Consider the following 15,700-nt stretch of genomic DNA (forward strand, 5'->3'; position numbering starts at 1 on the left):
AGTGGTCCGGAGCTGGTTGGGCAGCAAAGACAGGACTTGATTCCAGGCACTCAGAAGTGGGTTCTGGGTGTCTCAAGGGGTGACATCTTAGTGCCACTTCTGAAACAGTAGACTTGTTGGTTTCTGCCGATCTTTCCAGTTGTGGAAAGTTATAAGCATTTAGTTACAAATTTAAAAGATATGACTATGACCTGATTAAAATAATGTTAAAGTTTGAGAGACAATAATACAGATGGGAGAGAGAGTTCTCATCTGCTGGTGTACTCCCCACATGTCCACAATGGCCGGCAAGAGGGCGGAGGCAGGCTTGGGTCGAAGCCGGGCGCTTTGTGCAGATCTACGTGGTTAGAGGGACCTGTGTTACTGCAGCCCTTACCGCCGACTGCCTCCTGTGGTCTGTGTTGGCAGGAAGCTGGAGTCTGGAGGGGAGCCAGGAATTGAGCTCTAGGTACTTCAGATAGGACGCGGGTATCTTAGCTATGCTCACTGCCTGCTCCCTTTTAAGTTTTAATTTTTTTAAAATTACTTTTATCGGTGTTCTGAGGAAACAAAACATCTCTAGATAAGCTGTTGGGGCCCCTTAGGTCGTCGTGTGGAGATAGGATGAATAAAGTGAGAATGGTGGGGCTGCGGGAGCTCTGGGTGTAAAATCACGTCATTCCTTCGGTTGCTGACATCTGATTGTTCTGTGTGCTTTTCTTCAGCTGGTTTCCCCATGGGCTATGCAGCAGCTGCTCCTGCCTACTCTCCCAACATGTACCCTGGAGCGAATCCTGCCTTCCAGACAGGTACGTGCTCGTGTCATGCTCTGTGCATGTGGCTCGGAGATATTTGAAGGGGACGAATTTTAAAAAGAGGATGTGTTGAATTAGGAATCGGGGTTGACTTACTCTGTCCATAGAATAACCCGGTTGATACAGGAAAGAAGAGATGTTTTCTGTTTTTGCACACTTAAAGCTCTAGTTGCTGTGTTTCTCATTTCCCAGTGAAGCGGCTTCAGTTGAAGTGCCGGATTGTTTCAGGCCGCTCCTTGTGACACAACTGGCAGCTGACTAGGCTGAGGGCCATCTAGGCTTGCTCGGATGTGGCGCCTTCCTGTGCTCGTGGGCTTAGAGGCAGAATTTGATGTTCTTACAGCACATCAGTTATTTTTGCAAAAAGAAGTCTCTTGTTTCCTCTGTTGAGTGCAGGGGGTTATATTTAGGTTTTTTGAAATTTTGTTAGAATTGAAAATGGCCTTGGTTTGAGTCTATATCTTGTAAAACTTAATTGTTTGTATCTTGGGGTTTTGTGCTGTGAGCAACACTGCATTACGTTCTGCTTGGGTCCTCGTGAGCTTCGGATCCCTGGACAGGACGCTCTGATTCCGCTGCAGTGCTCCTGGCCTGTGCTCTGACCGCAGGCCTGCTCTCCTGGGAGCTCCATGTAGACACATTACTGGGGAGGCTGCTGGGAGTTTTATTTTTTGTCTCTCAGTTAACTTCAGCATTGAAAAGACATTAGCAATATCCTTTCCTGAATTCTTTCTGTCTTGTTAATCTGATATTCTGCCTTTGTGTTCTTCCCGTCCACCCTCCTCTTCCTCACTGCTCCCTCCATGACCACTTCTCATCAGCCTCAGCTCATGGCCAGAGAAAGGCCTTGCTTCCTCGGTTGTGGTGCCCCCACGCTGTCCCTGCCCAGCAGAGCCTTCCCATGACTTGGAGGTCGTTCAGGCCAGGAGTTGGACCTGAGCTCGCCAGCTCTTTTCCACACTGTCCCTGTTAATCTTTTCAGAACAGGTGTTGATTTGTGTCCTTGTGTAGCGATCTCACTCCACCTGGCCCAGACTGCTTCTGCTCTGCCTGTCTGCTGGGTCTGTTAGGGAGTGGTAGGTGTCATCACATGTGACTACACAGTGAGCTCTTCACTGGCATCACCCGTGTTTTGTAGAACATTTCACATTGTTTTGCTTTAAAAAAAGAGAAAGCTCTGTTGAGGATTCACATAAGCCATAAACTGCACATATGTGAAGTGCAGTTTGGATTGTGTTTGTTCTGATGTGCACCACCATCCCACTTGGGGGTGTGAGCATACACATCACTGGCCGGATGTCCCCTTGGCCGTTTCTGATAGTTCCCAGACACCACAGTATCACTGATCTGCTTTCTCTTGCTATAGATGCTCTTTCTGTTTTCTAAAATCTTGTGTAATAGAATCGTATAGGGTATACTTTTTTTTGGCTGATTTTTTAAATCATAATTACTTTGACATTCATATTGTGTGTATCAGTAGTTCCCTTTTATTGTTGGTGGTATTCCAGAACTATATTGTGCTTATCCATTTTCCATAGCTTCTGGGTTATTTGCAGATTTTGGTCATTACAAATGAAATTGTGGTGAATATTCGTGTACAAGTCTTTCAGGGAAGTGTCTTTTATTTTATTTGAAGAGTGTGGGAGGGACAGACGAGCGGAGCTCCCCTGCACTGGTTCCTTCCCCAGATGCTCCTAACAGCCCAGGGCCCCCTGTGGGTGGCATCTTCACAGCTACCACCCAGGGTCCAATCAGCAGGAAGCTGCAGGTGAGAACAGAGCAGGACGTAGACCCATGCATCCCAAGATGGGGTGCAGGCATCCCAAATGGCATTTTAACGACTGTACCCGCCCCTGCTGCTGTATGACTAGCAGATGTTTTCCCCAGGCTGTGGCTTTGTCATTCTCTTAATGGCATCTTCCAAATAGTTTGGTTTATCGTTGTCTTCTTTTATGGATCCTGTATTTAATATCGAGTCTAAGAAACTTGTCTAACCAAAACTTCACATTCTCTATTTCTTCTGCAAATTTTATAAACTATTTCAGGCTTTTGTTTTGTTTTGCTTTTATCATTTATTTATTTACTTGAAAGGCAGAGTTAGAGGGAGACATAGATCTTTTTATTTGCTGGTTTACTCTCCAAAGGACCACAGTGCCTGAGGCTGAACGAGGCTGAAGCTGGGAGTGAGCAGCTTCTGTCTGGACTTACATGTGAGCACAGGGGCCCGCACGCTGGGACTGTGCTACTCTGATTTCCCAGGCACATTAGCAGGGAGTTTTGTCAGAGGTAGAGCAGGTGGGGCTCTAGCTGGTCTCACGTGGGAGGTTGACACGGCAGGCAGTGGCTTGGCCTGTTCTGCCACCATATTTGAGATCCATTTGGGGTCAGTTTTTGTTCATAGTGGTAAGAAAAAGTTGAGATTCATTTTTTTTTGCTTAAGTGTTTATTTCACATCTGCTCATGCTGACACCAGTATAAATTATTCTAGAATGTTCAGTTAGCCTACTTGTATTCATTTTCTTCATACAGTACCATGGGAAAATGTACCAAAAGCCTACAGCCCTTTCTCATTTTATAAAACCAGCTTCGGGTTTCATTGAGGCTCACAGAACTGTTCTTGGAAAAGTGCCCAGCCCTGCTCTGCAGGGGAGGGCAATGCTACTGCTGCTGTCCTCATGTGGAGCCCACAGACAAAGCAGGGCTACCCACCGCCCCTCGCAGCCACCTCTCACCATGTCCCCATGTGGAGCCTGCAGGCAAGGCAGGGTCAGCCACCGCCCCTTGCAGCCACCTCTCAGAGCACTCTTTGTTGCCCCCTTTCCAAGCTTGCTCTGTGGTGGTTCCTCCAGGAAGAAGCCGAGGCAGACAAGTGGGGTTGAGGCTGCCCTGTTGAAGCGCGCCTACTGATGGGTGCCAGCAGGTGACCCAACACTGCCACCTCTTCTGGTTTTTTGGGAGAAGCTACAAATACAGATTTCTGCATGAAATTGATAAATGGAAAAACAAAGGCACTTTGATGGTCCTGACGACATCTGACCCGAGTCTGTCCCACACTGCACCCTTTTTCTACAGCCTCTTCCTTGTTTTCATGTCTTCAATTTTTACAATCTCTCTTCTTGATGGGCCTTTCCCCTTTTTGAGCAAACCGAAGCCACCAGAAATCAGATATTAAACAGGCAAGTTTTTATTCATTACTGTGGCTTTCTTCATCTACCTTTTGGTTCTCTTAGCACTGGATAAGGCTGGTCTGTGGTGCAGGAGCTTGTAGAATGCCTCATAGTGTCAGCTTGGCCGGTTTCTAGCCCTCTTCCAAGCAGGGCACAAAGAGGTCCAGAGACCTGCTGATGAAATGTCACAGCTTCTGCTGGGAGTTTGCATTGCTTAGCCTGTACATGGTGAGGGTATTGATCATTCTGTCTTCCTAGCAGGTGACTGTAGTGGGCCGTCTGCATGCATGGCTGGAATGTGCTGTTTTTGGACTGTGACGTTAAGTTGAATGTGGCTTAATTGCTGTTTGTGTCAGTCCTGGGAAAGTTGTTTAACTTCAGTCTTAGTAAATATATAAATACATATATAGTAATTATATAAATATATTACTTGGAAGTGGACTTAGAGGATTCTGGCCCCAGGCTCATGAGCAGCACAGATGACAGTAAGGCCAGGCCATTCAGGCCTCTGGTTCCTGCTTACTGTCACATGCACCTGTAACTAATATTGCAGTGATGGTTTGAAGTTGTCAAGAAAGCATTTAGTTCCTGTTGGTAACCTTTAGTAACAGTTTGTTCAGATATTATGTTAGCACGTATTTTTGAACAGTGCGTAAGAGTTGCCAAGGTGACAGCCTAAGGGAATCAGTAATCAGATCTGTAAATATTTATGAGCAAGTACAACTAACAGTGTAATGGTTTCATTAAACAGTATCATCTAGGGTACCTTGGTCAGGGTACAAATGAAGAATGTTTGAAAAGTCAATATGCTTTATGAGTCAGCCTTTGTTTTTATACTCAGAGTAATGTCCATGAGGTGACAAGAGATTTGTCTAAAAATCACACTTGCCTGGCACCCACTCGAGAGCAAACATTTAGAGGGAGGGTTGTGGGAGTTTCTTTTTCTCTCAAGCTAAAGGCTTGCCTGCACGTGGTTGAACAATTCCAGTAGTTCTGCAAGACTTTGAAACCTGAAAATCAGCAGTACCACCTTGTCAGCAGCACCGTATCTGCACCCCAGGGGCAGGTCTGCCCTTGGACTCTGAGTTGTCGCTGTGGTGCTCTTCCCATGGTTCCTGTAGCGTGCTGCTGCCGTTCTTCCTGGGAGCCTCTTGGTGCCTTGTTTGGGTGACGTGAAGTCAGCTTTCCCTTCTTGCATGTCTCTTCCTGTGATTGTGGTCTTGCACACGTTGTGCAGTTGTGCCGCATGTGTGTATCCTTCTGCAGCTCCTTTGCCCTTTGTAGATAAGCACTTGCATGGAGACCTGGATTGGGTTTGTGTGGAACCTGTCCTTAGTAAGACAACCCCCCCCCCGCCACTACTCCCCAGGAGTTGGGATCTCATCTCAGAGGATGCGTGGCCTATTTGCAGAGAGAATTTTTTTTTTAAGATTTATTCATTGTTATTGGTGAGTCAGATTTGTCCACTAATTCACTCCCCAAGTGGCTGCAACAGCCCAAGCTGAACTGATCCGAAGCCAAGATCTCACACGGGTGCCGGGTCCCAAGGCTTTGGGCTATTCTTGACTGCTTTCCCAGGCCACAAACAGGGAGCTGGATGGGAAGTGGAGCTGCCGGGATTAGAACCAGCGCCCATATGGAATCCCAGCACTTGCAAGGCAAGAACTTTAGCACTAGGCTACTGCACTGGACCCTGTTTTCTGTTTCTTGTTTTTTTTTTTTGTTTGTTTGTTTCTTGTTTTTTTTTTTTAAGATTTAGTTAGTTATTTGAAAGGCAGAGTTAGAAGCAGATTTTCTATCCATTGGTTCAATCCTCCAAATGGTGTGAAAGCCGGACCTGGACCAGGCTGAAACCAGGAGTCCACAGCTTCTTTTTGATCTCTCATATGGGTGCAGACCATCCTCCACTGTGTTCCCAGACACATCAGCAGGGAGCTGGATCAGAAATGGAGCAGCTGGGACTAGAACAAGCTCCCATGTGGGATGCCGAATTCATAGGCAGTGGCTGGTACAGGGTTGGGGATGCTCTTTTTGGAGGCCTCCACCTCTTGCTCCACCATGAACTGCTTGTCTTCTGAACCTTCACCAGGGCGTTCTTCCTCAAGTCCAAGAGCTTCTTGCCTCGCTCTTCGTTTGGATCCTTGTCTGCTTTCCGACTTTACTCTGCTTTTGGTGGTGGGTTTGCTGTACTACTCTCCTGCAGTGTATAGGAGAGTCACAAGTTTTGAGTAGATAATGAGAAAGGCCTACTGAATTGCCAGTCCTGTTTCCTAAGGAAGTAACCAGGCGGTGAAGGAGGACACTGGGCATAGCAGTGAGTACGCTGTTTGGGACGGCCAGCTCCTCTGAGTCCCTGGCTTCCAGCCCTGGCCCGAGGCTGTTGGCCGTGCTTCAGCTCCAGCTCCTTCCTGCTGTGTACCCCAGGAGGCAGCAGATGATGATTTGGGGATCTGGGTCTCTCTCATCCACTTGGGAGACCTTAAATGAGTGCTAGGCTCCTGGCTTTAGCCTGGTTCAGAAACAACTGTTGCGAACATTTGCTTTTCACATAAATACATAATTTATAAAATGCTTTTAAGGGGGTGGGGAGGACTTCACCCTTCTTGGTGGATGTGTTGGAGCTGCAGAGTGCTTCTGGCTCCAAGAGCCTGTCTCCAGGGGACTGTGGCCAGTTCTTCCTCCATGGGTTTGGCAGCGTTCTGTGTTCTTAGAAGTTTTTTTTCTGATGGTCAAGCTTCCATCTTCTGGGTTCACGCTGTTCTGTGATTTGAATAGACAAAATAGTTCTAGCCTTTTGTTTTTTTAAGAATACTCTTGAGTCTTTAAGAGGATGTTTTTAGATTGTGAATTCATTGTGGCATTTTCACTTCCTCAAATAACTTCTCTGTTTTGTTATGTATAACCATAATTTGCTGATGAAGATTAACTGTGTGCATTGAATATTCAGTGTTGAATACCTTGTTCTCCTGCCCATGCTGAACTGGCAGGTCGGCTTGCTGGAGAGCCCTGCCTTCCTGCTTATGGCTGTCTCACAGGTCCAGCAGATCGCGTTACTTTTCCAGGGGGCTGTGGGGTGTGGCAATGCTTGGGCTCCTCTAGCTCCTTCCCTTGGTTGTTTCTTCAGGCCGTGCGTGACGGTGATCAGGATGGAACTTTTCCGTTCCACTTAGATGTGTTTAGCTATCTGGAAGCTTTGTATTTGTCCATTCTGTTAATATCTATTTGAAGACTATATAGACAGTACAGTGAATTTCCTCAATACTACTTAGATTCATAAGTTAACATTTTGTCACATTTACTTTGTATCGTGATGAGTGTGTATAGGTGGTGGTTTTAATATTTGCTGATTTCAGAATTATATGTAGCCCTCATGGTTTGTGTTCTGTGTACTCAGTATGGCCATTCCTAACGTTGCAGTGAGGACATTCTTATGCATGTGTATGGCACCATTATTACATTTAAAAACAATGATTCCCTAATTTTATTTAACAGTTCATATTGAAATTTTTCATTTATCCCTCAGTACTCACTCAATAAGGCGTATTGAATTTGCTTGTAAAAATGTGCTTGTTTTGGTTTGCTTTACACACACACACACACACACACACACACACAGAGCAGGCTCCCATCCTATTTTACTTCCCATGTGGCTGAAATGGCCTGGACTGGTCAAAGCTGAAGCCAAGAACCAGAAACTCAATCCAGGTCTCCTGCAAGTGGAACCCACATGCTGCCTGCCTGTGTTCACAGTAACAGGCAGCTGGAATCGGTCTCCTGAGCTGGAAGTTGAACTTGGGCATGCTGCTGTGAGGTGCAAACATCCTCTAGCGTCTTAACCATTAGACCAAGCACCTGTCCCTCTGGTTTCTTCTGATCCGTAACAGTCTGCCTAGCATTTTCTTCTCCCCTTTAGTGTTTTTATTAGTAACAGTTTCAAATATTCACACATATACCTAGCAGGATAATCCCTACCATTACCTGGCATTAGCAGGAATTTGTTCACCCTCCCTTATGTTATTTTGAAGCAGATCTAGACATCTAGACATCAAATTCATCAGCTTTTTAGTGTTTAAAAAATAGTCTTAGGGCCCAGCATGATGGCATAGTGGCTAATCTCTGCTTGTTGCGCCAGCATCCCGTATGGGCACTTGTTTGTGTCCCAGCTGCTCCACTTCTGATACAGCTCTCTGCTAATGGCCTGGAAAAGCAGTGGAGCAGAACTCAATCCAGCTCTCCTGTGCCCCTGCACCTACATGAGAGACTCAGAAAAGCTCCTGGCTTCAGATTGGCTCAGTTCTGGCTGTTGTGTCCATTTGAGGATGGAAGATCTTTCTCTCTCCCCTCTTTCTGTAAAATCTGACTTTCAGATAAAAATCAGTGAATTCAAAGAAAATTTTAAAAAATAGGTATTGTTATCGTGCCAAAATACTTATCAACTTGTATATCAGAGTTATAATGTTCATATTTCTAGTTGTTTCATCTATTGCTTGAATGTTTTTTTAATTGTATGATGAATGAAGGGGACCCTATTAGGTTTTTCTTTTCTGGGTGTGTGGAATGTCTTGGGTCATATAAAGCCTTCAGGATTATTTGGCATGGCCTTGTCAAAACAGTTGCAGGTAGGGCTCAAAGTTCAGTACATCTGTAGCAAGCCCATTTTTAGTTGCTGATTTTATATGGCTCGCAAATGATGTAAATGTCTAAATGGCCCTTAACAGAGAAGCAGGTTCCCCACCTCTGCTTCAAACAATGTGAAAATATGCCAGCTCGAGAAGTCCAGGTGATTCCTAACTTTTCATGTAGTGTATGTTCTCAAAATGTCACACGCACAAGATTGTTTCTAAGAACTTGTTACCATCTTCGTGAGATGTGGGTTTAGTGAGTCCTGATGTCATTTATGTAGGCCAGTAGAAATAGTGGTGCAGGAATTGAGTTGCATCAGTGGGGTGGTTTGTGTGTGTGCTTGTCCAGAGGACTGCTGAGGACAGGCCTGCACTGCCACAGCTCCTTTGTTTTGATACAGGCTTTACCTGTAGGCTGAGCTAACTGTCCCTTGCTGGCCTGCCAAGACTGCCTAGGACTGCTGTGATACTGGTCTGTTTTCTTGTAATTCGCTCCCCACAGTCATGCAACTTACAGGAAGGGCTGGGTCTTTATAGGTCATCTCCAGTAGGTGATTGAGCCACTGTGTTGGTGCAATACGCCTTTTGCTCTGTTTGGTCACCAATGTGTCCACCATGCACCGTGCCTCTTTTCTTCCTTGGAAATAGCCAGTCACTTGGGAGGACCTGAGTTATATTTGTGGAAGGCTAAAACATGATGGCATTCATACTATCGTACATTTATAATTAAGGGAAATAGTTTACAACCTTGCTGTAGTATGATTGGCAAACAAGAGGGCATGCACATTTAGTACTTCAGCTTCATGAATTTTAACCTAATATACTCATGCAACCATCTTTGCCTTTCTTCTGAAAGAGTAGGAGCTGAGCAGAGAAAGGGACTCTGAACTGTTCATCTGTGAGCTTGGGTTCCGAGTCTCAGCTGAAAACCTGTGTATTCTGGTCTGTCTTATTGGAAGTTGGTTGAGACTTCATGTTTAAATAGCAGTTGATGACATTTAAAGTGACATAGGGAAACCTGGGAAGATCTGATCCCTGTTCCGGTGGAGCTGTTTGAGGGATGGGGTTTAGACCCAGGTTGCAGATGTCCCCAGGTCTGAGGTACCTGTTTGGTGGGATGTCTGTGGCATACAGAAGCGTCTTGGCCTTGGCATCTCCATCTGTAAGACTGTGAAGGGCATGAAAAAGCATAACTTTTTTTTTTCTTTTCTTTCTCTTTTTTAAAAGGTACAGTTACGTAGAGGAGCGACAGAGAGAGGTTTTCCATCCTCTTGTTTACTCCTCATACGGCCACAACGGCCATAGCTGAACTGACCCCAAAGCCAGGAGCCAGGAGCTTCCTCCAGGGTGCAGGGCCTCAAGGCCTTGGGCCATCCTCCACCAATTTCCTAGGTCATAAGCAGGGAGCAGAATCGAAGTGGAGCAGCCCAGACACAAACTGGTGTCCGTATGGAATGCTGGTACTGCGGGCAGAGGGTTAGCATTCTCTGTCACCACACTGTCTCTCCCTCCCTCTCTTACTCCCAGCTGTTGTTCTGTGAATCCTTCATCAGGTTGGAAATGGGTTGCTGAGTGTTTTCCAGGCCTGGTGAGCGGCTGCTTGCTTCTTCACTTTCCCTGCTACTGCCAGGGTGTGCGACTTTGTCAAGGTGGCTAACTCCTTTTCCTGTAAAGCTCTGTAGGTTTCAGGATGCCGTGTTTTGCCTTCTTGGTCTCTGTGTGGCTTTTTATCTTTTTATTTCTTAATATGCCTTACTGTTATTGTCATGTTGTTTGGAGTAGGGACAAAGGGAAGTGGGTATGTTTAACCAGGTCTTCTTGACCTGGTGGTATTTAACAAGCTTCTTTTGTTTTTGCTGTGACAAGCATGCTTGTAGCTAAGTCTTATATATGTGTATGTGTTTAAAATTTATTTATTTGAAAGGCAGAGCTATATAGACCCAGTCACTTGGGCCATCCTCTGCTGCTTTCCCAGACCATCATCAGGGAGCTGGATTGGAAGTGGAGCAGCCGGGACTTGAACTGGCACCCGTATGGGATGTCTGTGCACAGGTGGTGGCTTTACTTGCTACAACACAGCTCTGCCCCCCTCCCCATTTCTTTCTTCCTCCCCCCCCCACCACATTTATTTCTTTAAGATGTTTAGAAGTTAATTGTGGAACTACAAGACATGTCAAACCCTGGGAAGACCAGGCTAATTTATGTTCCAGCAGGTCAGGTGTTTATTTCGTTTTGATGTGGGCAGACACACTTCTGTCCTCCTCTCCCAACAAGTCTTTGCTCATTGGGTCGAAGCAGGGGAGGCAAACTTGAGTCAGGGAGGCTGTCCTCCCGTGCCTGACATGGGTGGACACAGGCCATTGCTTTCTTTGTTCCAGGTTACACTCCCGGCACACCTTACAAAGTGTCCTGTTCCCCTACCAGTGGGGCTGTGCCACCATATTCTTCCTCCCCCAACCCCTACCAGACGGCTGTGTATCCCGTGCGAAGTGCCTACCCCCAGCAGAGCCCATATGCACAGGTATGCTTGGCTATGCCCTGAGATGTGGGAAGGACTGGTGCTGTGGGAGTCTCATGCCCAGCCATGGGGCCCTATGGCAGTTTTCTGTATTCTTCCCGCAGCAAGGCACCTACTACACGCAGCCGCTGTATGCAGCACCCCCTCACGTCATCCACCACACCACGGTGGTGCAGCCCAATGGCATGCCAGCCACGGTGTACCCTGCTCCCATCCCTCCTCCTAGAGGCAACGGGGTCACCATGGGCATGGTGGCTGGGACCACGATGGCAATGTCAGCAGGTAAGTTCTCGTTCCTGGGGTGTCCACTCTGAGAGATGTGAGAGCCACGGACAGCGGAGAGTGGTCGGACGTTCAGAGCCTTGGTGTGGACTTCATGACCATGGCTGTGTGGAAGGACATCTGATTCCCTGGGGAAGGAGCAGTGAGTTGCCTTGGACATTGCCTCTCTCCCTTTCCTTCCTCTCTCCTTTTAGCTTAGAGGAGACTGAACCGTGGGGTGTGAAGTAACAACCCATGAACCAAGGGCCCCCACATAGAGTGTGGCTGAATGGCATTCCCTGGCCTTGCACTCACTTTGTTGTGTGGCAGCACGCACTCCCAGCCTCATGAGCATGTGAAACCTGTGTTCTAGGGGGATTGGTGGTCTTGATAGCTTCTTTTGAATTTGGGCTCTGCAGGCCAGGTTGTATTAATGGAGAAGTTTTTGTGAATCTAGGAAAGTTGATCTGTTGTAATAGAAATAGCAGCTTGTAGAAGGCCTCTGACACTCTTCTGCATTACCTCCCGGGGTCTCCTGCAAGCCAGGGAAACAAACCAGTGACCTTGGCCAGGTGGTCCTGGAACTTGGGGGCTCTAGAGCCTTGGAAGCTTTGATCTAACCCTGGGCTGGGGAACCCTGTTTCTGCTCAGGGCTCTTTGCAGATTTACAAACATCATTGATGGACCATACAAAATCATATATCAAAAATTTAACCTGCTATGGATTAAGTGAATTTCGAATCTCACATGTGGTTGCTTTGGCAACACCAGACCAAATGGCCTTGGCTGTTGGTCAGATTTTTTTAAATTTTCATTTATTTTTATTGGAAAGACAGCTTTACAGAGAAAGAAGGCAAGACAGAAAGATCTTGCTTGCACTGGTTCGCTCCCCAAATAGCTGCAGTTGGCCGGAGCTGAGCCCATCCGAAGCCAGCGCTCCCATGCATCTCCTTCACAGGTGCAGGGTCCAAAGGTCTTGGGCCGTCGTCAGCTGATTACCCAGGCCGTAAAGCAGGGAGCTGTATTAGAAGTGGAGCAGCCAGAACATGAACCAGTGTCCATTTGGGATGCCGCACGTGGAGGTGGAGGATTAGCCAGTTGAGCCAATGTGCCGGACTCTACCATGGGGGGTTTAGATTGCGTCCTGAACTTTGAATAAATATGGCAGTACAGCTTCAGGCAGTGCTCACGTTTGATGTCCCTGGTTGTCCAGAACTGATACTTTTAAGAAAAACTACTTTATAACTTGTTTTTCTGAACTGTACCTCAGTAAAAGGAAATTTTGCCAGAAAGGTATGCTGATTCCATGTGTGTTTCTCCTCATAGTCTGTCAGGTCTAGCTTTTCTCATTAGGACTGCCAAGGCAAAAGATAGTGTGGCATAGTCAGAGGCTGCATGTTTGAGAGCCCCCCAGGAGGGCAGTGGCAGAAGTGGGTGTGGGTGGGCAGCAGGGGTGAAGGCCACTGTGCGTGAGGTGCTGCTTGTGCACACATGAGCTAATTGCTAAGTTTCTGTGAGTATGGGAGAAATGTATATTTCTTGATGTATTCAGAAGCTTGTGCAGCTTAGAATCCCCAGGTCTCACTTTCTATTTGTTTTTTTAAATCCTGCCAGTTTTTAGAGGTACAGTTCAGTGATGTTAAATGCCTTCACATTGTGACATAAATTTCCAGAACTTCTTCATCCTGCAAATCTGAAACTGCAGTCACCAATAAGTAGTAGTTCCTGTCCCCTGCCCCCTTAACCTTGGCCACCACCCTGCTGGGCTTTGTATCCATGAGTTTGATTCCTTGAGGGTCCTCCTGTCAGTGGAATCAACCGTTAGTTGTCCTTTTGTGACTGGCTTATTTCACTTAGCATAATGTTCTTAAACTTGGTGTAACAGCATATATCAGAATTTTCTTTTTAAAATCTGAATAGTACTTATTTTTATAATTTTAGAGTTTGACCTGCAGAAATCATTGAGTGTTCCCTATGAAGGGAAGGCACGTCAGCTTTTACCAAACATGTGATCAGTATGAGTGGGCCTGTGTGTCCAGCTTGTGAGTGTAGACAGTTAACGTGCTCTGAGCTCTTACAGAGCCTGGACCAGCTCTTCTTCCTTCAGAGGTGCAGGCCTGCTTGCTCTTGGCCGGGCAGTTTGGAGGAACGGGCCGGGCGGTGTGTGTGGCAGCTTGTTCTTTCTTGTAGGTACCTTGCTGACTGCTCATTCCCCAACTCCCGTCGCTCCCCATCCAGTCACTGTACCCACGTACCGGGCCCCAGGAACACCCACCTACAGCTACGTGCCCCCTCAGTGGTGATCACCCTGCAAATGTAAGTTACCAGTGAAAGCTGGCTGGGTGGGTCCTTACAGGGAGTGCGCTTCTCAGAGGGTAACGGAGGGAGACAGACACATGTAACCTGTGATCCAAGAGCAGGGCAGTGTGGGACTTTTTATTCTTATTGGAACTTGGCAAAGTAGAAGGGAGAAAGAAACAAGTCCTGTTGGCTCTGGTCTTCGCTGAGTTGTTGGGGCTGAGGTGTTCAGAGAATTCTGACTGACTGTTTTTTTCCCCGCAGGTTTGAGGAACGAGCTGTGCAGTCACATCACTGGGGTTCCACAGCTGGTGCTGCAGGCCTGGAGCCTCCAACCAGGACTTTGTTCTCTCTGCTCTCGACACTTAGCTAAACTCGACTAGATCCCGGCCCAGCAGGTCCCAGTGCCGTTAGTCTCCAACTAACTCTGTGGGTTGGTCTCAAAGAAAATCCTGTTTTGTGGACTGCCTGGCAATTTTTTAGCTAACTGTAATGATAAAAAGGGAGTATTAATCTATTCTGAATCATATCTAGTTGAATGCATGTTTAAACAAACACAAAAACAAAGCTTGCTCAATCTACCTGCAGTGACTGATGCAAAACCATCATATGCAAAATCCAAAGGAATGGAAACGTATTTTACAACTTGTATCACTAATGCACTGTTGTAATGTATGCAGAGTCTTCAAGTTTTAAGTGTTAAAGTGAATTTCTTCATAGAGCATCTGAAATCCCTTAGATGATTCTTCAACCCTCTGGGGTTGATGTGGGCTGCCAGTTAGGGGCATGGACTTTTAATTTTCAGCAACTGTTTCTTTGGCACTGACTGCACTGGTGGGAGCGGGTTACAGGGACAAGGAAAGGGAAGGGAGGCTGCAGTTGATGGGATGCAGCCAGTTAGCGTCTCTTCCCTTCCGATGGGCTTGGTGCGGTCACTGGGACAGGGACATCCGTAAGATCAGCCCAAGAGAGTAGAGCGACATGACGGGACAGTTAGGGGCGAGGGGGTGGTTTATGTATCAGCAAAAACAGTTTCCCTGCTATCTAAATTTTCCTTACAGAAGAATGAGAAGGATGGTGATGTATGCATCTTACTTGGAAAGTCCTGTGTAGAATTGATTTATTTTCCCGGGGTGGTTGATAGGTGGAAAACAGCCAAGCTTGGAGGAGGTATTGTCCTCTGCTTTAGTTAGCATAGAAAATCATTTCATATTTTTTCCCCCCTGAGAAGCATTTGACTCAGCTGAAAATGTAGGCATTTCTGTGCCCCCCAACCCCCACCCCTGCCAAAGAAGGGCAAAGATTTCATCTGCCTGTAATGATGAAAGTTGTATATTCAAGAATGATTAAAAGGGAACAAAACTTTATTTTACAATTCCTCATGTCTTTTGTAGAGAGTCAGGGCTGTGGATAACGTCCGAAAATGTTGAAACCTGAACTTCTGACGGTGACTTGTCCTCGGGATTGTCTGGAGAGGGCTCCTGCAGATGGGGCGAGGGAGGCAGGAGGGCTGGGGGCTGGCCTCTGAGCCTCAGCCACCATCTCTGCAGCTGGAGGCACTGAGTGCGAGGCAGGCACGGACAGCAGGGAGGGCCAGGCAGGGCCAGCTGCACCTGCCTGTTGCTGTGTATTAGGGCAAGGGTTTTGAGCTTATGATCTGAATATTGTACATAAGAACTCCAAGAGGTTTTTGTTTTTTTCCCCCCACTTTGTTTCTCCCAGAATGTGCTGGATTGGTATGGATAGGTGTGGGTGTCTGTTTTCACTTAGGGTCGGGGTTGGGAATGTGAGGATTTGTTTCCTTTTAGGGGTCTGTCAAGAGGGGGATGGGGGTACAGCCTTTTTCCACCCCGTTGTTGTGAGTGCTGCACCTCGGTTGGGAGGGGGTTCTGTGCTTCTGTGTCTGGCAGCTAGGTCAGGGCTCTGATGCTGGGGGGGGGCTGCCCACTGGCCTTCAGCCCCTCTGGCAAGTGGAACACCTGACCACCGAGCCTTCGATAACTTTAGATTTTTTTTTTTTTATATTAAGTACTCTTCATA

The 15,700-nt window shown here is 46.8% G+C and overlaps 1 protein-coding gene across 3 annotated transcripts in view; it reads left to right on the plus strand.

Moving 5' to 3' along the window:
* The window catches only part of FAM168B (family with sequence similarity 168 member B), a 33,057-nt gene extending 18,030 nt beyond the window's left edge, over window positions 1-15,027 (plus strand). For 2 of the 3 annotated variants that reach the window (XM_058664376.1, XM_058664377.1), the window contains exons 3-7: window positions 705-788; window positions 10,962-11,104; window positions 11,185-11,383; window positions 13,553-13,678; window positions 13,925-15,027. In XM_058664376.1, coding sequence (XP_058520359.1) covers window positions 705-788; window positions 10,962-11,104; window positions 11,185-11,383; window positions 13,553-13,665 — 539 coding nt within the window. In that variant the 3' untranslated portion in view covers window positions 13,666-13,678; window positions 13,925-15,027. The remainder of the gene's footprint in view (window positions 1-704; window positions 789-10,961; window positions 11,105-11,184; window positions 11,384-13,552; window positions 13,679-13,924) is intronic. The other variant, XM_058664379.1, reaches the window with a different exon arrangement.
* Window positions 15,028-15,700: the final 673 nt, after the last annotated feature.

Source organism: Ochotona princeps, chromosome 5, assembly GCF_030435755.1.
Source record: "Ochotona princeps isolate mOchPri1 chromosome 5, mOchPri1.hap1, whole genome shotgun sequence".
Taxonomy (NCBI): domain Eukaryota; kingdom Metazoa; phylum Chordata; class Mammalia; order Lagomorpha; family Ochotonidae; genus Ochotona; species Ochotona princeps.